This window comes from Vollenhovia emeryi, unplaced genomic scaffold, assembly GCF_000949405.1.
Source record: "Vollenhovia emeryi isolate VEMERY1.0 unplaced genomic scaffold, V.emery_V1.0 DF939148.1, whole genome shotgun sequence".
NCBI classification, from domain to species: domain Eukaryota; kingdom Metazoa; phylum Arthropoda; class Insecta; order Hymenoptera; family Formicidae; genus Vollenhovia; species Vollenhovia emeryi.
The window spans coordinates 1323627-1350558 of NW_011967218.1; the positions used below are offsets into that span (position 1 = coordinate 1323627).

The 26932-nt window shown below is 41.8% G+C and overlaps 1 protein-coding gene across 3 annotated transcripts; it reads left to right on the plus strand.

Annotated features, from left to right (window-relative positions):
* Positions 1 to 26932, plus strand: LOC105565932 (phosphatidylinositol 4-phosphate 5-kinase type-1 alpha-like). Of its 3 annotated transcripts, XM_012019529.1 has the most exons (17): positions 1 to 570; positions 8718 to 8752; positions 10081 to 10209; positions 10668 to 10916; positions 11000 to 11152; positions 11247 to 11411; positions 11500 to 11715; positions 11813 to 12039; positions 12134 to 12266; positions 12422 to 12509; positions 15548 to 15610; positions 17615 to 17692; positions 19203 to 19256; positions 19965 to 20336; positions 24099 to 24306; positions 24789 to 25003; positions 26793 to 26932. In XM_012019529.1, the coding sequence occupies exons 1-17, from the start codon at positions 450 to 452 to the stop codon at positions 26915 to 26917; spliced, it is 2631 nt and encodes an 876-aa protein (XP_011874919.1). In that variant the 5' UTR covers positions 1 to 449; the 3' UTR covers positions 26918 to 26932. The 3 variants fall into 3 exon arrangements, with proteins under 3 accessions (XP_011874919.1, XP_011874917.1, XP_011874918.1); XM_012019527.1 differs by lacking the exons at positions 19203 to 19256; positions 19965 to 20336 and having other exon boundaries at positions 160 to 570; XM_012019528.1 differs by lacking the exons at positions 15548 to 15610; positions 19203 to 19256; positions 19965 to 20336 and having other exon boundaries at positions 165 to 570.

The window sequence follows — 26932 nt, forward strand, 5'->3', positions numbered from 1 at the left end:
GTATCTTCGCGACGCGCACAGCTGGTGAGTTCTCGCTCCCTCCGCGCGGCGATTCCTGAAAACCAAAGGCGGTCGTCGGTGGTGCATCGCGCGGGCGACGGAGCGCGACTGATATGTCGCGCGGGACGGCGCTGCTCCGACGACGACGACGACGACGACGGGTCGCGTAATCAATCGGTGATCAGTCGCGCGCGTCGACACGACGTGTACGGGTTGGCCGCCGCCCGCTGCTGCTGCTGCTGCTGCTGCTGCGGCACCGTCTCTTCGCGCGACAGCAGCGTCGAAACATGCGTCGGTTGCGGGGCGACGGGGACCGAGCGACAACCGAGGAGGCTCCTTCCAGGAACTGTCAGGGGGACCGTCGCCACCACCATCATCGCCGCCGACGCCGCCACCACCGCCGCCACGCGTGAGTCAGTGCGGGATCGGACGGAGGCGACGCACGCAAAATGGCTTCGGGCGACAATGTGGACGTGATCGAGGTGGTCGAGACGACGAGCTTCCCCGTGCCAGCGGCGCAGCCCGCGCTGGATCACCTCAGGCCGGAGCAGTCCACCGTCGAGGAGGACTGTGAGTGAGAACACCCGTGCTCCGGTTTCCCTCCCCCCCCGCCCCTCCCCTGCCCCCGCTTCCCGTGCCCCCCGCGACCCAGCGTTGCGACCTAACCTATACCGGGAGCCCCCGGACGCCGTCGCGCGCGTCCAGGCGTCGCTCGATCATCGCCGCGGCCGTCGCGTCGCCCCGGCGCGAATCCGCCATCGATCGCGCGCGCCCGCGATCCGGGCCCTCCCCGCGGCACGCGGCTGCTCCACGCTCCCGTCGCGGTCGATCGAAGCCACTTAATATTAGCCGACCGTTTGACAGCTAATGGGTGTCACCCGACCTACAAAGGCGCGAACGTGAGACTTGGCGTCGCCGTGGGCCTCGCCGCGGCCCGCGGAGACACGTACCCGTTCGAAATGCGCCCCGCGTGCCGACGACGTGCGGCCGCTCCCGCGAGCCGCGCGGGCCGATCGATCGTTGGATTAATTCGACGGGGTCCGCGCGCCGCGTCGAACACGCCGTGGATATCCGCTGGATGCAGCGGAGCATCGCGGGGTGTACGCGCCAACCGGTAAACGCGTACGCGATTTCTCCTGCGATCGCTCGCGATGGCCCGACAGCTGATAGCTGTCGATCGCGACGTCGGGTGACACGGAACGGCTCCCCGCCTCGTGGCTCCTCGTGCGATACGGCTCCGCGTGCTCCGCTGAGAGGAAACCCGCTCCCCGGGAGCGTAACCGCTCACCGAAATCACTGGGCATTGGCGGGCATTACTTTGCCTTATTGTCGTATTTTATCTTATTTGTCTTGTTTTATAACTCAGCCTATGTACGCCTCGGCAAGGTTAGCGACCTACCGAAGATGAAGTAAAGCCAAATATTCAGAGTACCAGAACGAGAACTGGACAAAACAGGCTGTAAGTCCAATACACGAGGCAGAAGAAGAAGAAGGAGATAACTCAGAGTCTGTTAGCCAGTCCCCTAAAATTCAAACTTGATAAAACGCCGGCAATAGATGCGAGCAACAGGGGTTTAGGCAAAATAGGTCAACCACCGACGCTATGTTATCAGGCAAATTAAAGAAATAGCAGTAGAATGCAACGAAACTGCCTACATGTGCTTCATTGATTTAACGAAGGCCTTCAAAGTGAGACTCGGAGACACCATCAATATTCTATCAGAAAAGAAAGTGCCCGGAGGAATCGTCAGGGTAATAAGCAGCCTAAATTCTGACAACACTACGAAAGTACGAGTCGACCAACAGCAAATATCCCGACACCAGGAATATGGCAGCAAGACAGCCTGAGTCCTTTGCTGTTTAACCTTGTAATGGACAGGATTATTCGGGAAGTCACCTCCCTTAACTTGGATCATCCAACGAACAACGGGAAAATTAGCATGGTATGTTGCGCCAACGATGCTGCAATAACGGCTGAATTAGAAGACGATTTACAAAGACGACTTTACAAATTCTACACAGGATTAAAACAGCTCGAAGATTCAACATGAACAGCGCTTGGTTCTCAAGTCGCCCGTTACCTGCCTTCTTTTTAAATTACGGAACCTGAGTTCAATTGGTTATCGAGCTATAATGATCCAGTCAAGGATTTAAGGGCACAAATCAACACATCTACAGTAATATCCGGATGTTTGAGGGGCATTCCTTACGAAAAAATAACTAAATAATTACTAGAAAATTATTGTATATCAGTAATTGAACTATCAGAAATTACTGATGTACAGTAATTTTCTAATAATTATTTCGGTGCTTTTCCGTAAGGGATGGCTTGGAAAAACAAGCATGTGCGACTGGAGAGTAAGATCGGAATATACAAATCCTGTGTAAGACCTGTTATGACGTACGGCATTGAAATCCGAGCCGAAACGAACAAGACTGAAAGTATGCTGAGGACTGTAGAAATGAAAACTCTGAGATACATAACAGGCAACGCAATCGGAGACAGGTTAAGAAACAAAACTATAAGAGAAATCTGTAACGTACAAGATGTGGTGAGATTGGACACACAAAGAAGGCGATATTGGCTAGAGCGTGTCGAACGAATGGACACCGATAGACTTGCCCGCATTACTCTGGGAGGTGAACCGACATTAAGTAAAAGACCACTGGGAAAACCACCGCCGAAAAGATGGAGAGACAGTTGGCAAATCCACCTCCCAGGAAAATTGAAAGAGGCAAATAAACAGATCAAAAGATCTTGTTTTATCTTATTTCATCTTATTTTATGCGTCGTCTACGATGCGTGGAGTAAAGCTGGTATTATATTTGTCGTACGGCAAATTTTTCAAGCGTGTTGATTGGCTGCTGAATAGAAAATTTCTGGATACTGGAGAGTTTTACTATCCTGCGGTCAATCAACACACTTAAAAGATGTGTCGTACGACAAATGTAATATTATGCTAAGCCTGGGGTAAGGAGTAGGAGTAAGGAAACAAATCAATGTTATTTCTTACTCCTACTTCAGCTCTTATGTTTACTCTCCCGCGGCGCACCAGAACGCCATCGGCCAGTGTTAAAATAGTTTTTTAATTATGCCTGTATTTTAACTTTCTTACGCCACAGGCTAAAGGTTACGAGTCTCTCGAGGGGAAAAACGCTGACCAAAATCTTGTACACCAGTGCCCACTAATGTGGGCATTACTTTATCTTATTAATTTATTTTATATTTATAATGCCCTACACACAGAAAAATATGTACTACCGGCAAGTAAATATTATTTGTTCCAAGTATTTGACAAGTTTATATATCCGCAAATCTATCATAATGTCGTCGCAAGTGTTATATTTACTCAAAACATATTCTGGTTCTTAATAAGTCTAGTACTTGAAACAAGAATACATAGAATTATTTGACGCAAAACAATTTTGTTTCTTCTGATTTTATTAAAAGAAGCATACGGAATTCTTCAACAAGTTTTATAATTTTCTTCAAAGAAGAATAAATTCTTTCGTTGAGTATAAGATGGCAAGCTTTTCCAAGACTAGTAACAAGTATATCTTAAAACTATTATTAAGAAAATATTCTTTGTTGAAGCAAACCATTACTTAAATGGAATAAAATAAACCGAGTAATTACTTTTCTCGACTGTACAATAATATTTTTCTGTGTGTAGCAAGGCCTGTCGAAACTGATGCCCAAAAAATGCCTACTCTCTGAAAGTCAATCAGTGAATTATCACTGAAAACAGTGAATAGCCACTGATTTACAGTTATAAGTATACCACTGCAATTTTCAGTAGTATACTTATAACTGCATATCAGTGGCTATTCACTGTTTCCAGTGATAATTCACTAATTGATTTTTAGAGAGTAGTAATTCCCAGTAATGTCGCAAGTCTGTACACCGCAATGCCCTCAGCGGTTACCCCTCGCTCGTTCCGTCACGCCAACGGGGAAAAAGTGTCGAGTCAAAAAGACATCTCTTGATTCATGCGCGGGGCGTCAAGCAAATATTTGCGAGTTCACGAAGATATCGCGTTAATATTATTATCAGCGTATGTTTTGTTACTGGGAAACATTATCATCTGAAATGGCTGCAATTAAACGTCATTTAGTCGTTTTTATTATATCAACAACTCTATCCTCTCGGTGCGCGACGGTCTGCCGTTGCGGAGATTGTTCTTGGACGTTTCGCGTCGAGTGTTATCGCTCGGGCACGAGGGCGTACGCAGTTAACAATGCGGAGTGAAATAACGTCTTCAGTCACTCCCGAAGGTCCGCGTATCCTCGAAGAGACCGCGCGTTCCACGCATGACACACTTTCCTTCCGCGCGGCATTACGTAATTACGGAGCTATCTAGCATTGAAAAGCGCGGAGATCGAGCGGCTCGCGGAATAAACATTGCGACGAGTCCCCATTTCTCGTACGCTGGATTCTTATCGCTGGATTCTCTATCGGGATTTCAGTGAGCTGAGACCTTTCCCCTCACCCCTTGGGATCGTCTCTCGGATCGTTAGAGAGGACGTTTAGAGTCCCGGCTGGTTAAAGTTTTACGCGGAATCCCCCGCGCGTCCGTGAAATTTTAATACCGAAGGAGTCGGCAAGAAAGAGAGAGAATTAGGGACACGTTCGTGCAAGCGAGTTTCGGAGTCATCGACCGCGCGCTATTTAGCGAGCGCAAGTCTCGTCCTCGCCGATCGAGCTCGCGAATTGATTCTCCCTCCGCGTCATAGTATAACCATAGTATAACAAGTAGGTCCACTCCGTCGTTTGTTTCGTTTTGCGTCGATCCCTTCTGCGCATCCAACATTGTTCCGGACAGACCAATGAGAGAACAGTTGTGTGTGTGGCTTTGACGAGTACGTACACAAACACACACACACACACACGTCGCTGGATCCTGCCCGGGTGTATGACGGAATACCACGTGATCGGGGCCGCAAAGATCAAAGGGACCGGCAGAGAGTGGACCTACTATTTTGGAGTTGTACTATGATCCGCACGAGAGGCGGCCGGTAACGATCGTCGCTCGATCCGCCGCGGCGCCGAGGTGACAGCTGATCGCGGCACCGGGCCAGCTGCCGCAACGCGACGCGACACGTGCCCACGGAGATTCGCGCGGGCTCCGCCGCGCGATCGCGATAACGCCGTTATCGGAGGAATGGATTGTTTCTTGCCCCCACCGCGCCGCCCCACAGTGGGCTGAAATGAAATTTCGTGCTTCCAAAAAAGGCTACAGCCTCTAAATTTCAGCCGATTTCGGTGCTTTTTCTTCCAAATAAAAGCTAATGAAATTTGGAACAACTTTGTCGATTTAGATTTCTTATTTTTGTTTCCCTTCTTTAATAAATTAGACATAAAGCAGTTAAATTTAGAAAGTTTTCGATCAAAGAGTAGGTAGCTCGACAAAATCGACAAAGTTGTTCCAAATTTCATTAGCTTTCATGTAAAAAAAAAACATCGAAATCGGCTCGAATTTAGAGGCTTTTTTGAGACACGAAACTTCATTTCAGCCCACTGTGCGCCCGGGAAGACAGCGGCGAACGGAAAAGTGGAGCGCGCGTTGGAAAGCGCACACCGCGCGCCCGAACTGTTCCTTCTCTTCGAAAGATAGCAGCTTCCCCCTTATCGGGCGAAAGCTCTCTCTTTCCGCACGTAGAAAATCTTCCCGCATTATATTCGTGCGTTCGCGCGAGTCGTATTTCCGCGGGCGGACGGGAATTTTGTTAAACCTTGAAATCCTCCTCGCTCCTTTCTTATCCTCGGGGGACGTTGTATCCTCATTGCGTTTCACCCTTGAAATGTAGGGTTTGCGACGTGAAATGTCGTGTATTGTGTGTATTTACGCCCAGAAAAAAATATTTATTTAAATTAAACCGAGGGGGAAACCGCTGAGGGCATTGTGGTGTACAAATTTGCGGTATTACTGGGCATTACTAGGCATCTTTTGGTCATTAAGCCTTATTGGGGTATTATAAAGATAAAATAAAATAAGATAATAAGATAAAGTAATGTCCACTGGGCATTAGTGGGTATTGGTGTTCAAGATTTTGATCAGCGGTTTCCCCCTCGGGTTAAACAAATCAGATGCGTTGAAATCATGTTTCTTTGAAGGCCGGTCGTTCCTGCCATGATGTAAAAATACAAGGTGAAACATTGCGCGTGCAACCAATTTTTCGGGCAAATTGTTCGTTGGTTCTTGCTGCATTCAACCGCAATGATTTGCAGTTTGAGGGTTTGGGGCAAATTTCTGATTGGTCATCCACGGGATTGTTACACCTGGTTTACCTGGTATTCTTGCATCATGATTCCAACCTCTTGATGAGTTAACGAATAGTTAAATCATATACAGATGTTTGTTTTTTCTTCAAATTAGACAAAGATAGACATATAATTTAACTGTTCGTTATTTTAGCGAGAAGTTGGAAACCGGCCCTGAGTCTACAAAATTTTCACTTACTTCTACTAAAGCACCTTCTAGATCTGAAGAAATGGATATAAATTTTCTTAGAAATTTCAGTCTTAGCCAAATAAAAGTTTGGTTAAGATAAAGAAATCATTTCTTTGAAATTATACAAAGTCTCGTGGAGTAAAAACTCCGAGAAAATCCGTTTCATTTCAAAGAGACTCTTTCCCGGCTGCAGTGATTTTAATTCCTTCTTCCTTCCGTCCGGAGACGTTTCTGAGATTTCTCTGTTCGCCACATATTCCCTCTCGTGAGCATTACGCGACGCAATACTCGAAACGTATCGTTTCTCCCGAGTTTTTCCGCTAAGAACTTTGAATGATCTCCTTACCTCGTGTTTAAAAAAGTGAAGGAAATTGTATTCTCATCACATTTAATCCTCGAACAAGTTTAAAGTTTGCAACATGAAGTGTTACGTCAACTCCTTCTCGTGTCTGCCCAGACATTTCAGCTGCGATTTCTTTGTTCGTGTTTTTTTCCCCCCGTGAGCGTTAAAAGCGTATTATCTCCCGAGTTTTCGATTACGTCGAGCACAAGAAAGAACAAGAGAATTATTATCTCGCCGTGGAATGTCTTTATTATCTCAAGGATGGGAGCCTTAAAGCGTTTACATAACACAATTCATTCTGCCACGAATGGAAATCGTTTCACGCGCTTTTTTCGCGACGCGTGAAGCGTGGCCGTTCGCAAACGTGGGAACTCTTATGCGCAAATGCCGCGTGGCCCGCAGAGATTCATTGACCACATTTCGGCGACGGTGCATTTACCGGCGCGCTGCTTTTTCGCGTTTTCGTTGCCGCGGGGCGAGAGGGGAGGAGGAAAAAGAAAATGAGTTTCAACCGAACAAAGATCACCGCGCGCGTTTGAGCCACGATCGCTCACAACGGAAGGCGAGGGGTTAAAAATAGAAGGCTAAGTAAGGACATCTTGTGACTCGTTGTACCCTTATTCTCTACAGGCTGTCATCCCAGGGGCCTTTTTTACCCGATATCGCAAACCGCTATTTCCCGGCACGTACACGTGCCGCTTTTTCTTCAATATCAAACCCGATACCCGGCTGGCAGTAATTTGCTAATCCCAAGATTCGCTCGAAACGATAAGCGATTTGTCATGCGTTTTCGATAAATCTATTGTGACTCACTGGCTACGAATTCGTATTTAGCGATAAAAGCGAGCTTCTGAAATTTTGCGTCCCACTTTTAAAAGATTACCTCGGAAAAAATATGCGAGAGATGTAGTATCGCTTAGCGTGTTCTCTCACATCCGTACATTTACTTTTTATTACAACAAAAGCACTACACGGTTTTGTCGCATTTACACGTTTGCATTTACATGTTTATTGTTTGCGAATAGTATATAAATATCGAAATCGTGTAATATAGATTGCGTATAATTACGTAATTCATGCAGATGATATTGTCTTCAATGAAAATCTGAACAGCGAGGATCGCGAATCCATTCGAACGGTTAATTAATTGCGCTTTAATAGTAAGCGTGCACTAGACGTACGGACCATAGAATGTCAATAGGCAATTAATATTTCCGAAAGTCTATTCGTTATTGAAGCGCACACGTGTTGCATTACAAAAGAGGCAATCTCACCGGTGAATTGATCGTGCAAAAATGCCATTGAGTCACCATCTCTAATGACTTATGCTTCGTAGGATCAAATTTATTTCGTGCATATACTCTCTAAAAGTCGACCAGTGCATTGTCACTGAAAACGGTTATTTGGTGTAGCACTGAATCAGTGAATATTCACCTATTTCCAGTGATAATCCACTGATTGACTTTTAGAGAGTCCACATCAATGCTGCACTGTACATTTCTATAACAGACTCGTGTACAAAATTATTTTTAAACCAAAAAGAAATTATGGATTTCTTGATTTATTACACCGGACGTTCATATAAAACGACGCTTGGCTCTTGCCTAATTATTCGCGTAAAATTTCAGTACTATTAAACGATTATCAAATATTAATATCACATAAGAATTACGGTGATTTTTTAACGTTTCTATGCAGATCGTATATGATATGTATATCTAGATGGTTATTGTATGATCCCTTTAATAATTATGTTATCGATTATTTTATCGATCACGACACTGAGTTATTCTACAAAAGATTTCACACGTTGCTTATTCTTACGGAATTATATCGCGTTATCTAAGTCGCGTGCGGTTTGTTATCAAAATACATACATTACACCGTGCGACGTAATTAAAATGTCGTCGTCTCTTTTGCAGATAAGTCGACCGGAGAGAAAATAACAGCATTTGACGTAAGTATCGATCTTTGTTTAACTCAATTAAATATTGCTCTTAAATATACGAAAAAGAGCACGTGTCCCATTTTGCCAAACGGCAAAGTTGATTTCATTAGCACACCAATGACCCGTTTAAATAATTATTAGCACTTAGTACACGTGGCACAAAAAGATGTACGCTGCTCTAATGAACCGATGATTCGAGATTTAAATTCGGGGGCAATAAATTCACGATGCATTGCGTATCTCTCCTTGTTTTTAAGTAAATAACTCGTGACGTTTTACACGGACTCGGCTGGTTTTTGCTCGTCAAATAATTCGAAAAAGAAAGCATCGATGAAAAAGTCGCTCCGACTCGTAATGTGCTGCATTTCATCATCTTTTAATTCTCTTCCATTAACGCGTGCTCCACTTTTGCGCGAATTCACGTTCATGTTGCACTTATTGCTAATCGCGACCGCTTATGTGCTTTCCACTTGATTTTCATTTCACAAATACGTTCAACGCGAGCGTGCATTATTACATGTCAAATGAAATTCAAAAATTCGCACCAGGCGCGTGAGATAAGATAGAAGCGCCGATAATAATCTGGAACAAAACAAATTGTCTAGCACCTTTCGAATTAATCCGAAATAGATCAATACCGAGATCATAACAAGCTTCTTTAATCTTCTATTTGCAGCCAGTCGCGCCAGATATATCCTACATTTACTCGCGAAACTCACTTCTATTTTTGCACGACATACAAATCTGCCCGTCATCGGTAATTTACACTCGAGCGTCCAGGATCGATTCGTGCACGCTCGTGAGGTTCGCGAGGAGTCAAATTGCGCACGAAACAGGTTCTCGAATTTGCGACTTGCTCTTGTTACCACGGCTCGTGAAACGCGCGCAAGAAACACAGAGGAGACAAGTGTATTATAAATCGCCGTTGCACGTGAACAATTATCGCGGGTATCGCTCCGATTATCGCTTCGATAATCATCGCATTTTTGCGAAAGTGTACTCCGTATCGAGCTCCGGCGATATCAGTCGCAACGAAGCAGCGTCGACGGCACGGCCCTTTTTCTTGTTAGTTGTGTTAATTATTCATCCGAATAACGCGCACGCAGAGACACCCGAGGTATCTCCTCCGTACGGCGCTAAATGCCACTGAAGATGTTTTGTAGTGCGAGGCCTTGCGCAACGCGAGTTGGCTGGAACGTATAACTAGTTAAGTCCTCTCTGCGCGCATTTCAGATTACATTAAATAATTATTGGCAGTGTAAGCGTAAAGCCATTTCCCTTAAGCACACGTCCGATGTTAACAAGAATGTGTTATGTACTATCAATTATCTTTGCAGAGCTCAGTAGTACAACATGGTACGACAGGTGGCAAGGCCCCCGCGGGGGTATCAAGAAACAAATCAGAACGAGAGAGGAAGATTGGGCATCGAAGAGTCGGAGTGGGAGGTGAAATCACATATAAGAAGGTATGGGAAGAATTCCAGTGTTGCACTTGTAATAGATAGTTTCTTCAGATCAGATTTTGTGCCTTGTAATCAAAGTTGAAGGGTATTATTAAGCGAGAGGGAAAGACTTAATAAGCTTATGCTATATTATGTTGAACAATATGAGTGGTGAGGATCTTTTCATGTTGATAAAAGAGATAAGCTACTTCTCTTATTCAGCTATCAATGAGATTGACGATTAGCTGCACATGTTGTGTTTATTGATTCAATCACCTTATGCAAGCTTATTGCAGGGGAGATTAGGCTCTCTCTCTGTTTGATAGCTCGAGACATTACTGTCTCATTAATGTTGCAAGCATGATAACTTGATATTAAGATTAATAATACTATACCAGATAGCTAAATAGTATTAAGATTTGTAATACCTGTGTAATTGTGTCATTGTAATTAATTAAATATACTTTATTTATTTTATACAGATCCAAACCACACAAATTATGGGATCTATCCAGCTGGGTATACAGCATGCTGTTGGTGGTCTTGCGAGTAAACCGGAACGTGATTTATTAATGCAAGACTTTATGACGGTGGAGACAACGAACTTTCCCAGTGAAGGATCAAATCATACTCCGGCCCACCATTTTTCGGAGTTTAAATTTAAAAACTATGCACCCATTGCATTTCGTTACTTTAGGGATCTCTTTGGCATTCAACCGGATGATTTTTTGGTGAGGCAAATCTATTTCTTCTTCTCTGTTTTTTTTCCTGTATAACGTTGGCCTTGTGCTAATAATAAAAGATATGTATTTAGATGTCAATGTGCAGTGCACCACTGCGCGAGTTATCAAATCCTGGTGCTAGTGGGAGTATCTTTTATCTAACGGATGATGATGAATTTATCATAAAGACTGTACAACATAAAGAAGGAGAGTTTTTGCAGACTCTACTTCCAGGATATTATATGGTATGTTGTAGAAATAGATTTAATCAGACTGTAATATTGTTTCTCACACAAAGAGCTATTTTTCGATAAAGACAAATTGTGTTCTTTTTCGCAGAATTTAAATCAGAATCCAAGAACGTTATTGCCAAAGTTCTTTGGATTGTATTGCTATCGGTGTAATAGTAAAAATGTTAGATTAATCGCTATGAATAATCTTTTACCTTCGTCTGTGAAATTGCATCAGAAGTATGATTTGAAAGGGTCTACGTACAAGAGAAAGGTTTGTATTATTATACAAATAATTCTAAGTATTGTACCAGTGCATGTGATTTCTTTTTCTTTATTACATTAAATGTGAAAAATTCTAGGCATCCAAAACGGAACGTTCGAAGTCTTCACCAACATATAAAGACCTAGATTTTATAGAGCACCATCCGGAGGGTATCTTTTTAGAAGCCGACACGTATGGTGCATTAGTAAAAACTATTCAACGGGATTGTCGTGTATTAGAAAGTTTCAAAATTATGGATTATTCTTTACTTGTTGGAATCCATAATCTTGACCAGGCTGCGAAGGAAAAAGCTGTAAATATCATGTGACATTTTTCATATCGCGTAAATGTCAATATATATTTGTCTTTACACACATTGCATACTGTGCATATATATATATATATTATAGCAAGAACAAAGATTATCGGCAAGCGCCGATGAAGAAGTTGATGAAATGGGCGGCGAAAGTGACGGATTCATTCAGTCTGAGAGAGAAAAACAGAGAGAGGATAGAATAGGCGCTGCCGCTTTAAATCGATCACGCAGTATAAATCGTCAAAGGTTGGTTGCTCACAGTACAGCGATGGAGAGTATTCAGGCTGAGAGCGAACCAATAGATGAAGAGGATGACGTACCGTAAGCACGATATATATGTAACCTTTTGGATAAATACACCGATATATATGCTATTTAAAATTATATAATAAGTTACATTTTATGTTTTTAACAGTTCAGGTGGTATTCCTGCCAGAAACGCGCGTGGTGAACGTCTTTTATTGTTCCTTGGCATTATCGACATTTTGCAAAGCTACAGGTTGAAAAAGAAACTGGAACATACGTGGAAATCGATGATACATGACGGGGTAAGTGACATATACACATATATATAATGCACATGCGTTTGCGCGAGTTTATAGATTTCTTTCTATAATCTAATTCTCATATAATCCTCACCTTTCTTTTATTGGTCTCAACGTCCGATTGTTAATATAGAAAAAAATGTCTCTTATTTCCCAAGGACACTGTCTCGGTACATCGGCCAGGATTTTACGCGCAACGCTTTCAGGATTTCATGGCCAAGACAGTATTTAAGAAAATACCATCACGTAAGTACCATCCGAATCAACCTGTCCTAACAAGTTTGACCACACGATTACACTCAGCAAAACTTGCAAATTTATGAGTGATTTTATGCTTACCTATCTACCGATAGCCATTGTTTTCTGGTTGATCATGTCAGTCCAGTGCATTATACAAGGGCTAATCGACTTCCTACAAAGGGGAAATATAAATATTACCTTCAACTAGAAGGAACTAGACAATGCAAGATGTTTAAATTGCAAAAGTTAAAATCATGATTTGTAACAATATCGGTACTGTGATTCTCAACCATATACAATGCTATCGAATAGTACCTTATATTGACGCTTTTGAGATATATTTAAAACATTTAACGTGAGATGAAAAACGAGAGTAGAACGAAAGTTTATTATAAATGAAGCTCAACACTACTCTCTTACAATATATTTAATGTTACAATGATATAATTAGTAAGGTACTTATATTGTTACTTAAAAAGCATATACCAATCCATAGACAGCAGTAAGCCATAAGCTAGAAGCATATATTTTTCTTCTTATTACAATTTGCTACAAAACTCGTTTACTTAATTTACTTGTACAGTACTTGTACATATTATTTTGTTCGGCGTGTAACGTGAAACTCATCACAACGAGTTGAAATATTAAGGAGAGTCGATAAAATACTAGCTTTCACAAATATCTTACTCGTAATTATTATCAGGATTGACCCAGGCGATGCAAGTTTTAATGAATTCTTTATCTAGTTATTTATACTTTAAGGGTGTGCTGAAAGCGCAGGTTAGCGACTCAATTTTGTCCTAACAGATTTTATCACAGATTTAGCCGTCCAGAGAAATGTTCTAACGATTATAATAGTATTATAAGATATTTGAGTGACTGCAGAGAATGCGACAAATACTGTGCGGATATCCGAAAATTATCTAGACGCGATGCTTGCATCAAAGATCATGGTTATATTCGAATTTTATTGATCTATCAGTGCCTTGCGTATAAGTGAATTAATGAATCATGCATAATCAAGAATTATTTATTGTAAAATAAGAATAACGCGCTTTTTTAACTTCCAACGAATGCGATACTTATCAGTAGAATTTAATCCGATTCAAACCAAAACTTTTCGGATACCTGCATTCGTTTCGAATCGATGCTGTGAGATATATTTTGGGTTTATGAGTATCAATTAATCATTTTTGGGTTTTGTTTTGGTGTAACTAATTGCTAACACAATACACGTATGTATATTTTATTATATATAATTTTCCCATTTTTTTTTTTGATAACTTTATTTTGCAAGTTCAACCTCATTACGCATTTCATATTTTCTTCCAACACACAATTTTGTTTTGATATATTTATTAAAAGAAAGTAATAGCGAATTATGCCAATCACTGGTGTCCACAGGTATAGCTGAGTATTTTTTATATATTAATATTATTAATATTGACTTCCATTAGCATTTTCGCTTATATATTAAACTTTATTCAGGCCATGTTTGAGGAGAACAGTCTTCTTAATGCATATAGCACAATTTCCATAAAATCCACATATAAGTAAAAGCTGGAATTAAGCATTCTTTGCTTGTTAATAATTTTTTTCATGGTAGTTTATAATATAGTTGAGGATACGTGTGCACTTGTTAGTGTACAGATTGATCACAGTGACAACGATTTCTATCATTAGGATTTTTTTTATCAGTAACATCATGTGCCAAAGTTCTATGAAAATTCCCTTGATATCGAGGATGAATAAATCTTGAGTCTCAAAAGTTTCTATTTTATCGATGCGCCAATGCAGTCATTGATATTTTCGTCCATCAAAGCATACTAGTGAAAGGAAGATACAGTAGAACGCACGAAATCCGAGCATTCAAGTAGCTCGCCTAACGCGACTGCTTGAAAAGGAAGAAAGTATGCATGCCATAGTTTTCTCGACAAAGGCTCCTTCTAGAGACGCTAGTTAATTTTGTGCGATCTATATATCTGTAGAAGAATCTCTGCGATATAAATAATGTTGAACGTATATATTTTTTGGCAAATAGTAGCAAACGTAGGACCCGCGTGAGTGTATGAGATTAATTCGTGAAAGAGTGCGAGAGTGTGAGAGCGAGAATAATCGGTAGAAGTAGAATTTTTTATTGTGAAAATATTCAGCTATCGACTGAACGTGGGCACCATTGTACATATTTATATATTTTACAATAAACATTTTCGCTGTTTACAACTTCATTTCATTTATGAGCCCACCCATACACTTATAACTTACCACTACTATTACTACTACTTTTACTACTACTACAACTACTACTACTACTGTTACTATTATTACTACTAAAGCTATTACTCTCATTACTTTTACTAGTATTCTATTACTACCGTCATGTATACTATCATTATTATTGACATTGCTCCACTGATGATAACTAACATCCCCTCGTAGTCGTTATTCATATTAAGTTTCTTGCACCATCAGCGCGTTACACTTTGTATATTGTCTTAATATTGTATCGTACGATGTGTTTGTTGTGTTACGTACGTTTGCGTTTTGTTCATCACCTATCCACTTATACTTAATCATATGAATAAACAGATTACAATTGACAACCCAAACACTTTAGGGATAGTCGTATAATAAAATAGTTATAAAAAATTGTGCGTTAGAGTGTCGTTGAAACAGCAGTAACTGAGTCGCACAAATCTTCGAATGCAAGGTTCAATTGATCTACTCGGATAATAACTTACAACGGTATCTATGATATTGATCTTTTTCTATCCGAGTGCAGAAAGAAAATACAAGCTGAAAGCCGTTTTGTGTTTCAATTTTCGACACGTTTTGAAAGTTAGGTGTAGCTTTTCTTTAATGTTTCTATTCTCAGCAGTCCCTATGATTTTGCCATTCGTTCAATAATCCGGTATACATGATCATATGAGCGGAGTTAGCTAAATGTTGATGTTTCTGTGTCCCGTGCACTTCTTTTCGTGTCGACCCCCAATGACCTCATCTGACCTGCTACCGATCGAAACTCGAAAATTGAATACCAAAAGTGGACCTGCCTGAGATTAAGGGGAATCACCGCAAATTCCGTAACCTCGTCACCAGCTATATAGGTAACTCTGTCTATGTGTGCGTCCATCTGTCCATTTTTGTACGAATGTATGTACGTTTGTTTTTTTACATAATCCTCTCTGCCTGTATATGTATCTATTTTTTATGACTGATCCATTTTTCATGCTCTGTTCTTTGATTTTACAGTGCGTGGATTTATCTCACCTCTTATATCCACGCAATTGAGCAGATGAAACGTCTATCACGGTTCTTCGCAAGAATGATTGTTTTAATGACATCTTAAAATAATCGTTGCAAAAAAAGACTTGCCAAATTGATTATTAGATTTTTCTGCATGTGATACTCAAAGCTACGATATTTCATATATTAGAATGTCACGTGTTTATTTTTATATCTTATTTTTTATTTGCTGAATTGAAACCAAATATAATGGATTTTTCTATTTGGAGAAAGCAATTACGCACATATATCTAAAGCTTCACATCTCATGATATGAGTATATTTTTTTACAATGAAACTTTGGGCACAAAGTTCTCTACTCACTAGCACGTACGACTCTGTCAAACTTGAATGTTTCTACTGAAAAGATCTTTTCAAGTGAACTTTTTAAGTGAATTTAAGCAGCAGAATTATGCGAGTGAATTTGTCCAATATCTTTGCGAGTGTGCTTCTTGGTTTTATTTCCATTGCTTCTGCTGTCATTGCCTGTGAGAATTGTACGCGTGATACATGCACTTTGTTTTTTTTTATCACTCTCCACGCACATTTTCGTTCTCTGTTTTCCTGACACACATTTTGCAGCACACAGCCCAAGGATTTTTTCTATAAATCTGGGTCATTCTCTCAATATATCCAAGAATAACAACCGCGCGATACTAGTTGTACACACTTTCCCTACACTATATAATTTTCCACAGCATCTCGCAAAAAAGATTATCCAAGAAGATTTCGATAATCGTATTTTACTCAGCGTGCTACCACTTAATTTCTTTACCCTCAAACCCTACAATCTCGAGAGTTCCCTGTCACATTCGGTATCGTGCAGCAATTAGTTTAGCCTAGACGTACCCTATAATCACAGCACGGACCGATAGATTAATGGATAAACGTCTGCGCAATTTACAATGAGATCTAGTTGTTACGTATGCATAAAATGTATTTCTACAGACTCCAGCACAATTCTCTCATGTACGTACATATTTTTTTCTGTGTGATTAACTACGTAGGCATGGATTAAAACGTAGTACGTATACAAGTGACAATTGCTAATCGTAAAGAGAGCTCTCGCTTGAAAGCAAGCGAAACCAATAGATGTTGTCCGCTTGACTATATTCTCGTTTATTCACAATATATGTTAGATATATGCCTGCGATTAATATAATTAAGATACAAGTATTTTACGATAAGTACGTATAGGATAGTTTAGAGTTCGTTAACAGACAGTAGAATAGTATAATCATAGACTAGGAAAAGAAACTATATTTAGCCGTGGTAAATGCAGTGTTGTAGTGAGATTTATTCAAGCAAAAAATTTAGATACGCAAAGTTAAAATTATGGATGAAGTAAATTATCGCGATATTTAAAGAAAATTCATCTATTTCTTGAATATAGAATTAATAGGTAAATGTTGGCTACGTAAACGCGCTTATTTAAGATGGATTTTAGCTCCATAGAGCTGAGAAAATTTTCACATCTTTCTGTAAGCTTCGCCATCGTAAAATCTTACCGTGATCGCGACGCAGCAAAGCAGAAGGTATTTTATATGCATGATTATGGTGATAATTGTCCCGATTTACGATATTCTACTAACAATTAGGTGATAATTTCTGCAAACACTGAAACAGTAATAACGAGAGAAAGCCAATAATGTGCCCTTCGACCCTTACTACGGTGCTAAAGTCGGCTTGCGATTGGTAGCGTTTTGAGCCCCTTTGATAGACGTACTTAACACGCGTAATTTTCGCAGAGGGTTTTACAAGTAACTTGATGTTAAGTTCGCACAGCGCGCGCAAGAAATTATGGCATCTCACGTTTTATGTTGCAGCCTTGAAACATTCCCCGTCGAAGAGGAAAAGTATAAGCAGACCGCTGAGGCCGCTGGAGGGTGACTTCGACTCAACCGGTGAGTCAAATGCATTTCTTTCAGACACAAACGATTTTTTCCAATTTTCTGTCAGTCAAAAATTCTTTACGCTTGTTCATGATATCACGCGAGAAGTTGATCGGTTTTCGGAACGTCATCAGTAACCAACTGCGAATAATTGTTTTCGCGTGTTTTTTTTTCTTTGTACAAATGAGCGTGCTCGATATTCATCTTCAGCGCATTCAAGGTAGCAAAAGCCGTGGACGAAAGAATTGATCGAAATAACGTCCGGTTCTAATCGCGTAGAGGCAGCACCGCGATTTGCGGCTTAGAAACGTGAATTCCGAAAATCGTGCCGATGATTTCGATACGACGTTTCTTCACGGTACTTATTCATTGGCTTTTGCGCTGGATTTCACCGTAGCCAGGCACAGCGATCAATGCAATAAACTTAGTTGCGGCATTCCCACGTTACCCGCTTCTAAAGCATTCACGACAATACCGATATGCGAAGACGTCGAGAGTTCTAGGTGAAGTTCCGCCCGGTCCTGTCCGATCTCCCTGTCCCTTGTCCCACGTTGGCCTCCACGCGGATACCCCACCGCACATATGAAAAGCGTATGTACAATCTATTGTAATCTCTAATTGTTCAGTAGATCTTAATTCGCACCACAAAGGCGCACGTTGTAAAGAAAAACGATATTCAAATCTCACGTTTCTCTCTTGCCGGCGTACCGAGAGTTTAGAGCATTTTGCCATCAGAAATGTGTAAGTCTGTACATACATATCCGCCACGGATTCAAGTCACAGCCGCTGACACGTACGAACGGTATAAAGTCGGTGTAAATATCAAATGCCAAATTGTACGCTGTACATAAAAGAGCGAGAAAGCGGAGGATCGCTGTGACTTACATCACGTTAAATTTATCTTTCACCTGGCAAAGAGTGAGCCCGTTGACACACATTTGTGCACCTTCGATCCTTCTCACCTCATCTGTCCTTGCGTATCCGTAATCAATCCGTTCACCGTCCTATGTATACAGCTTTAACACCGTGAATGTCCGTCGATCGTTCTGTCACACGAACGTCCCTTGCTCGAATCCCCGGGGTTCTGCTTCGGTCTACTCTCTCGGCCAACGAGATGCGACAGAGAAACTGAGACCGCGCGATTTCGGCGGGGTTCGCTTTTCGTGCTTCGCTGCGAATGAAACGCTTCAAGGAACGTAGCATACTTGACGATGAAGCAGGGTTTGAATGACAATCCGCGAGAATGAAATCCCACAATTTTATTGATGGTGGCCGAAAAGAACGGAGCGCATACCTTTGCGTGTCGTTGCTGTCGCACGGCCGGTTTCAAACCCTACGACAAAGAGATTTCGTGACGCCGAATACGAGATCGTCTTGTGCTTGTAACGCGCTTTCGGCACTGAATGGCTTTCGCGTCTCCGGGCATCCTCTCGAGATCCGCGGTGAGTTTCTCTGTCTCCGATTAAGAGCTGGACACGTACCGCAGTACGGTAATGGTACATGGTGTTGTATGGTGGTTTAGCGGTGGCGGCGACTGGAGGTTCGGCAATGCATGCTACATCACCTACGAAGGCCGGTGAGTCTCATACGATCACTTACTCTCGTTATGTACAGTTGTTCATTGCCATATTCTCGAGATTGCGTCGCGACACCGCGAAAACGTAGCGTTATCTTTCGAAACGGCGTTACGCTCGGAAAGCATAACGTACTTTCTTCATTCAAGATGTAAAAACCAACCGGCGGTGAGAAAAGTTTTTAGGAGCCGTCTATAAATTTGTTCTCTGTAGCATATTAGGTGTCTATCTAAGATTAAAGATGAAATTTAACGGGTATAATTAATGGAAATGATCTAATTGACTCCGCGTTACGACAATCTTTGTTGTATAATTATCAGTCATGTATCATTTATCGCTTTAATTAGAATTGTGATTTTTAGAAACGGACCGTGCAACGTAAACTCCACGAGTATACAATAACAGTTCGTAGCGAACAATGAACATTATTGCACCGATCACGAATCTACCTTTGATCGCAGACTCACGTGTGTATCGTGACAAAAATTGCGGTATTTAGAAAATGTCGCACTCGCGAGCCACTCTCGTAAAGTGGTAGCGACCGGAGAAGAATCAACGTTGCACGGTTCGCCGATCATTCGACTTCTCTCATCCGGCTTTTCTGTTTCTCTCTTTTCGCCTGTCTCTCTCTCTGTCTTCCCATCCCGCGCCGCTGCACACGCGACTTCCCCCGTTGAACCCTTGGACGACCTCGAACGGCTACGCAGCAGTTAGCTCGCCCGATCCTGCGATGAGCGCGACGAACGCGGCGGCTTCGGTGCCGATCGCCACCTCCACCCCGGTTAACCTTGCCGCCGGTCCGCTGAGCCCGCCCCCGTTGACCTTAGCCGCCGGTCAAGGTCCGTATCACGAGCATCCGCCCGGGACCGCCCCCACGGTCAAGGTCACGAGTTATCCGGCCGTGCTGAAGGGTAGAAGCGCGGCCAGTCCGCCGAACCCGAACCTGGTGCCGTCCGGCAAGGTCCCACCGCCGGTGCCGCCGCGCGGCACGGGCGCCTCGAGGACCAGCAGATCCTCCGAGGATCACCGGGCGGCCGGCACCACCGCCGCCTCGACGACGTCGTCGGTGACTTCCAGCCGAGGTGATGAAGCAGCCATAATCACGAGATACCGCTTGCATGACAGTTCGTGCGACCTGCACCACTCGCTCCTACCTGACCATTCCTCCATCTCTACTTCTATCACCACCGCTAAAACTGTGGCCTCTACTATCACTGCTGCTACTTCTACTAAAGCTACCTCCGCGACCTCGAGCGCGTTGCATGCCCATACATCGACACTCGATACCTATCGCGTCACGCATCGCGACCGGGAGGCCGGACGGGTTCGCCCGATGGGCTCGATTCAGAACTGGCAGATCCAAGAACTCGACGAGGACGAGGAAGAATTTGTCAGCGTGGAGAAGGTCGACAACGCGTACGTCATTAAGACTAGCCTGCACCCTCTCAGACCAGATAGAGGGATCCGTCGACCCGATCGCACGGCAAATTTTTATGGAATTACCGGAACCGACAGCTGTGGAGTTTCGAAGAAAGATAAGGAGAGAAGGAATGACACCAAGACGGATCATCTAGCGAAGTTTACGTACTTTTTGAATCCAGGCTCTCGAGCCGACCTGATGAATTACAAGATGTCGAGAAAGGACAAGAAACACTCGGAGACATACTATGAAATGGTAAAGAGGAAGCAAAGGAACCTTGAAGCGTCTATTGTAACGATCACGACACTGTCGAACCGTTGCAAACCAGTGGAACATACGAGATCGTATCGCGCAAACATATCTCATGCGGAGGATAAACCTGTTGCAGACTGGACCAGACAAAAGATTTTTAAACTGGCATCAATTAAAAAAGACAGCATTTTGCTGCAGAAGATTCGAGAAAAATCTAAGCGAAAGAAGCGACTTGCCCCGAAACCGTCCAAGAGACGTGCATCCGTGGGAGGAACTTTTAACGGAGATTTACCCGAAGATGAGAAGATAAATACGAAGAGAGAGGGTGACAAGTTGTCTGTAAAAACGAGTAAGAATAGCAGTTGTCAGATTCAGGAGAAAGGTAATATAAATGACACAGGTTTCACAGGCAGAAAGAAGCAGTCAGCAAGCAGATATGAAACGACGCAGAATTGTTCTTCCGGTAGAGATTACGACAGTCTCGATAAAGAGAAGAGCATCTCTGAGAAATTAAATTACGAACAAGGAAATAACAGAGGCGGATTCCAAGGAATCTTTCCAAATAGTTGCCAGGCTGAAAATGAACGCACGGATGATACAGCGGTTCGCAAAAAAATCAGTAAGTTTGATCGACAGACTGACGGGAGATCAAACGGACACAAGTCCTCGGAAACTGGCCGCGATGGAAGTTCTGGTTTTCGTCAAGAGGGATCTTCACTCGACGATATTAGGAAGAATAGTCTGAAAGATGCGAACCGAAATAAATTGCCGAGCACAACCAAGAGAGAAGAGTTTATACCTTCCAGTTTCGACGACACTCGAAATAGGAACAGCGGTGTAAAGTCTTCCGTTTCCAAAAAAGTGAAGACCTTCGAGAAGATTAAGGCGGACGGGAGAGACGAAACGAAGGGCGCCCGGCGAGAAGATGCACATTTGGACAACTTGATTTACAGGAATGAAATTAACGCCGTTAAACAGAAGCTTACGTTGTCGGTCAATGAGATTCATCTGAACCGGCAGGAGGTAGAAGTCGTGTTGAAAGCGGGATCATTAAATATCGGCGCCGAATACGAGAGGCAGAAATTTAAATCGCTTTCGAGCAGCCACTGCGATGACTTATCGTTTAATCCAGGGTTTGGGACGCTTAAGCCGAATGTTTCTTTTTTGCATACTTATCGCAAGTCGCGATCGTTCACATAAAGATATTTCTTGGTCGCTAAACTTAGATTATTACGGGACTTAGTAATCAATATATATACAGACACAAGAACGAGAGGGCGATTTAAGGAAATATTTATAACGATGGGAGTCTTGGTATCACTGATAACGATTTTCAATTGCGTACACGATAGCATATCAGATAGTACATCTTTTTCCGAACTTGCAATCTTATAAAAAGGAGCCGCAGCTACTAGCCTTTGTAAGGAAAACCTACAGCTTTCATGTATCTGGACGCTTATCGCATAAAATGTTTCTTTTTTTTTACCCCTTTCTATCATTGCTGCACGACAAGCACGCGTTCTTACAATTATTATTTCCTGCATTTCATCATCCGATCTCATATCTCAGATTGTGACAACAGTGTTTTCGGTAATCACTAAAATTATCGAAAACTATGTGCTACGTTTACTGTTCAATGTTCGACCATCGTCATTAATAGACCGGAGAGAATAATCTGTGTTGATTAATAACTAATATCTTCCCTGGTGTCTTTGCCACGTTTGCGGCGTTTCAATGTCAGTCGATTTAAGGCATCGGCGAGGTATCGTTTGTGTACAGCAAAAATCGTTCTCGAGTTTTCCCTGCTTATTGTGTAAAACTATCGTTACGTTATGTGATTGATGTCCCTATCAGCTTAAGTACCGAGTTCGAGTTTTATTAGAAACTGCATGCATAGAATTTCATTATCACCAGCGAGTGAATAAACGCAACGTGTTTTACAGGAAATGATATTTTGCTTATATCGCGTTATTATTTCCCGAACAATATCTCCGTTGCTTTTGTTACTAATTTACTTCGTAACTCGATATCCGTCCGATTTAATTACTTGCGTTTATTTACCTCCCAGTCGTACTGTGCTGCGTTAATCGTATATATCGAGTCATTGTGAAGCTTTGTTAATGAATTAGTAGTAATTTATCTCGCAATACAAGAGATGTTCACACAAATACGTTGATGACGTAGCGATCGCATTGTATAAAGCTGGACCTATCGTACACATTTTAATTAAATAATTTATTTGCTGTTGCACTTATGTATATATATATATAATATATAAGTGAATAATACAATTAAATACTCGTTCGCGCGAAATTGCTTCTATCAATTTTGAATAGACGCTTTATTGACATTTCCAGCATTTTAAAAAATGCAATGATCTTAGGTAAATAGTAATATTAACACGACGTAGAATCTGGTTTTGCCAATTTATCGCCAGCTCGCCTTCTTAAAAATGTTGGAAATGTAATTTTGCCCTGCGTAGTTTTCTCACTGCGTACTGCGTATAATCGCGCTTGGAGACTTCATCATTATCTTCTTTCTTATAAATATCAGTAGTTGTTCTAAGCTTCATCAGCCATGTATGCACATATAGACGGGCAGAAACATTAATTTATAGCAGAATTAGAAGAGATTATTACAGTATAATAATATGTAATATATGAATTATTAATATAATTGAAATACATAAAAATATATAAATGCATACGTTAAATATTCCAAGTACAGTAACAATTAAAGTCACATATAAAGTTCATTTTTTAATCTGCATAAATGTATAAAATTAACTTCAAATCATCTTGAATCGATTGCGAATTTTGTTGACAATAATCAAGCTGTCAATAAGTTAACGTATGCAACTCGATACAGTGACAAACATCTTATGAGAAGCGTTGCCAAGTCTTTCAACTTTTCTTTCGCAAACACGAGAAGGTACATCAGCGCTTCGAGAAAGCGCGATAAGAACTGTATTTATTCTAAAACACTATACTGTCGCTGTTCGAGGAGTAAATCGTAATTTTCTGTAAACATGTGTCGTCTACGTAACAGCATATATGAGTGTGATTATTAGTGCAAACGAATCCCTAATCTCATCCAGCCTCTGTCGACTATTCACCCCGGCCTTCGACGCGCGTGCTATTAATTAGAGCTAATTGTAGCGCGCTTTTTGTAGGTGGCACCCTTCCTTCCACTTGCTCCACCCCGCCCCCGCCCTTTGACGATGCAGTCCGCTCGAATGACCAAACCCTGGCTTCCGGTGGTCACCTTCAGCAAGGCGGCGCGACCACCATCCTCGCGAGCAGTCTGTCCTCTGCTCATTCCAAACAAAATAAGGTTGTTCATCACGTTACCCTCACCAAGACGTATCACGACACTGTAAGGTGAGTACGCTCTTCAGCCGATCGCTAATCGTTGACAATTTTTAAATGCTTCAATTCTCAACCAGTAACAAAATCAACAGCAGAATGTTATGTCTTATCTTGTATATTCACATGGATAGAAAAGAGAAGTTAGCCAATTTTAATGTATGATAGTTGCGAAATTCTTGGCGAAACGTACAACTTTTAGGAATAGATGTTACTGATTGACCGCCGGATATGCAATTGATAAGACACGTACACAAATACGTCTTTACACTGCTTGAACTTTCTTTTTCGATGTTACCTGATACTTAGCCTGAAATACATTTTACGCTTGTCTTCGCACTTCGCACGCATCTAAACGAAAACATTCTTTTCTTTGCTTTGTCACGGCAACCTCAGGAAAAGGAGAATGTTAGTATTTGATTTTAATTTAATCACACATGGTTACTCGATCCTCTCAGTTTGTCGGCGTTAAACGTCACGGACGAATTTATCCTCAGCATATCGGACGTGCACTTGGAGAGTAGCGGTAGCGGCAGCGGCAGCGGCGGCAGGGAAACCAAGTCGTCGCTGAGCGTCGAGAGCGGCGGCAGCAGCAGCCGAGGTGGCGGCGGTCTCACGTGGACCCCACCGGCCGGAAGTGCCGAGGGCTCGACGCCCACGTGGACCGAGGGCACGCCGTCCTTCACCGAGAGCTCCAGCAGCGGCGACATAGGTAAGTTGCTCTACGCGCTCAACATCTACTATAGCTCCTGAAGGATACCGCCACGTGGACTTCTGCTTCTTCTGCTGGTACCTCCCCTCTCTTCTATCTCCTCTGAACATTCCAACGAGGAGACGCTACTGCGAGGACAAACGTAGTCGTCATATTGAGTCTCGTTCATTCTTTAATTGTCGAGTGTTAACAGAGAGCTTCTAGACTTTTTTAAATGATTTTCTAGCTTGTTGCCTTCTTGCGAGGAGAATATATATTAGAGAGTCAACTTAATTTTCGAGAACTATACTAGACTGATTCTATAAGCCTTTTTGTGAGCTTTCTCTAGTTTCGATCGATATAAATTGGATGATGTGAACAGAGTTCACAATATCGGCAATCATGTTGGCGATAGGTTTTTGTATCTTGTTAATTGTTAATATCGTAGAACTAGTTTATACATAGTGTATATTCAGTTCATGAAAAGCTATAATTCTTCTGAACATTAAATATCATTCTTCAATTATACATATATATGTCATTTTCATTAGCTTTTAAATCAGGTATCACGTGCAACTGTCAAATTACATTCCAAAAAATATTAATTTGGCAAGAATTAACCTTTTTTTAATGCCCCAAAACAGGGATTCTAAAATCCTTCGCAACAAAAGGAACGTGAAAACATAGGATTTAATATGTTAATTAACATACCAAAAAGTTTAAAGAAGCTTAAAATATAAATTAGAAATTTCAATTTGTTTTATACAGAACAAATGTATATGTATATATTTTTCTTGGTTTTTGGATTATGATTTTTATTGATCGTTATAACATTTTTGAAGGTAAAAGAGATGTTTTAATGAAATTACAGTAACATTATTTAATCGTCTCGAAATACTTGTGTACATGCAAAACGTGAATACGATAATTAAAAAGCAAAGAAACTTTAATATTAAAAACTTCACTCGATTTTGATTCTAAACGAAAACCGTTTTAGATGTTGCCGTTTATCGCGAAATCGACGCAACGTGCAATTTAATGCATTTTACACGTAATTCTCCGGTTGTCATTTTGCACATTCTATTTCGTGTATTAGTTATTAGACGGAATTAATTACGCCGAAACGCGAAGTCGAAACAGTTATAATCAATCAACATTGCTCTATCTAGCCCTGTCTAGCTAATTTCAATGAAACTTTGTTAAAATGCCTGCAAACTATGAAGGAGATAATAAAGGAGAAAAAAATATGAAAAGGCGAAACTTCGCTCTTTCGTCATTCTTCATCAGATCCTGTCTGCACGTTTACTTAATTATTTTGCTTTCATCTACGTGTACGTTTTCCGATCTTCAAACAATCGCTAAGGAAATCGCTGGCAAATAAATTTCGATCTTTGTCTATATTTGTTTTTATCTCTTTTGCCTTTATATATCTTTTCTATTGGCTCGCACGGGAAACTAGATCACACGCTTCTTCTCACAATTTCTCCGAGCGCACGGTGTTTCGCTCAAAGATTGCGGAATCCTCGAGGAAGAGGAGTGCAGACTCTGGTACCGCTTACCATTTAAAAGCATTTGTCACGAAACGCTCACACAGACGCTACGCATACGCTCTCGCGCGTGACATTTCACACTGTGATCATTTATATCCGAAGGATTTCTTAATCCCTCACAGTTGCGACCGCTTGTTACCGCGAGTATAGAGCTAATTTGGAAATCGCACTATCGCCCGGGTACCTCGTACCTTCCGTTAACGGTAATCTGCGAGGACCAACGGTAATTTTTGCACGATGACGATTAACGATAATTTTAGGTTGCCCGACGACGCCGATCAAGGGTAATCAACGTCAGGATGACGGCGGGAGGATCGCGGCCACTGTGGAGGAGGCCCTAGCGAGTCTCACGACTGAGATGGTAAGTCCTGATTCATTTCGTTGACCGATCGGACACAGG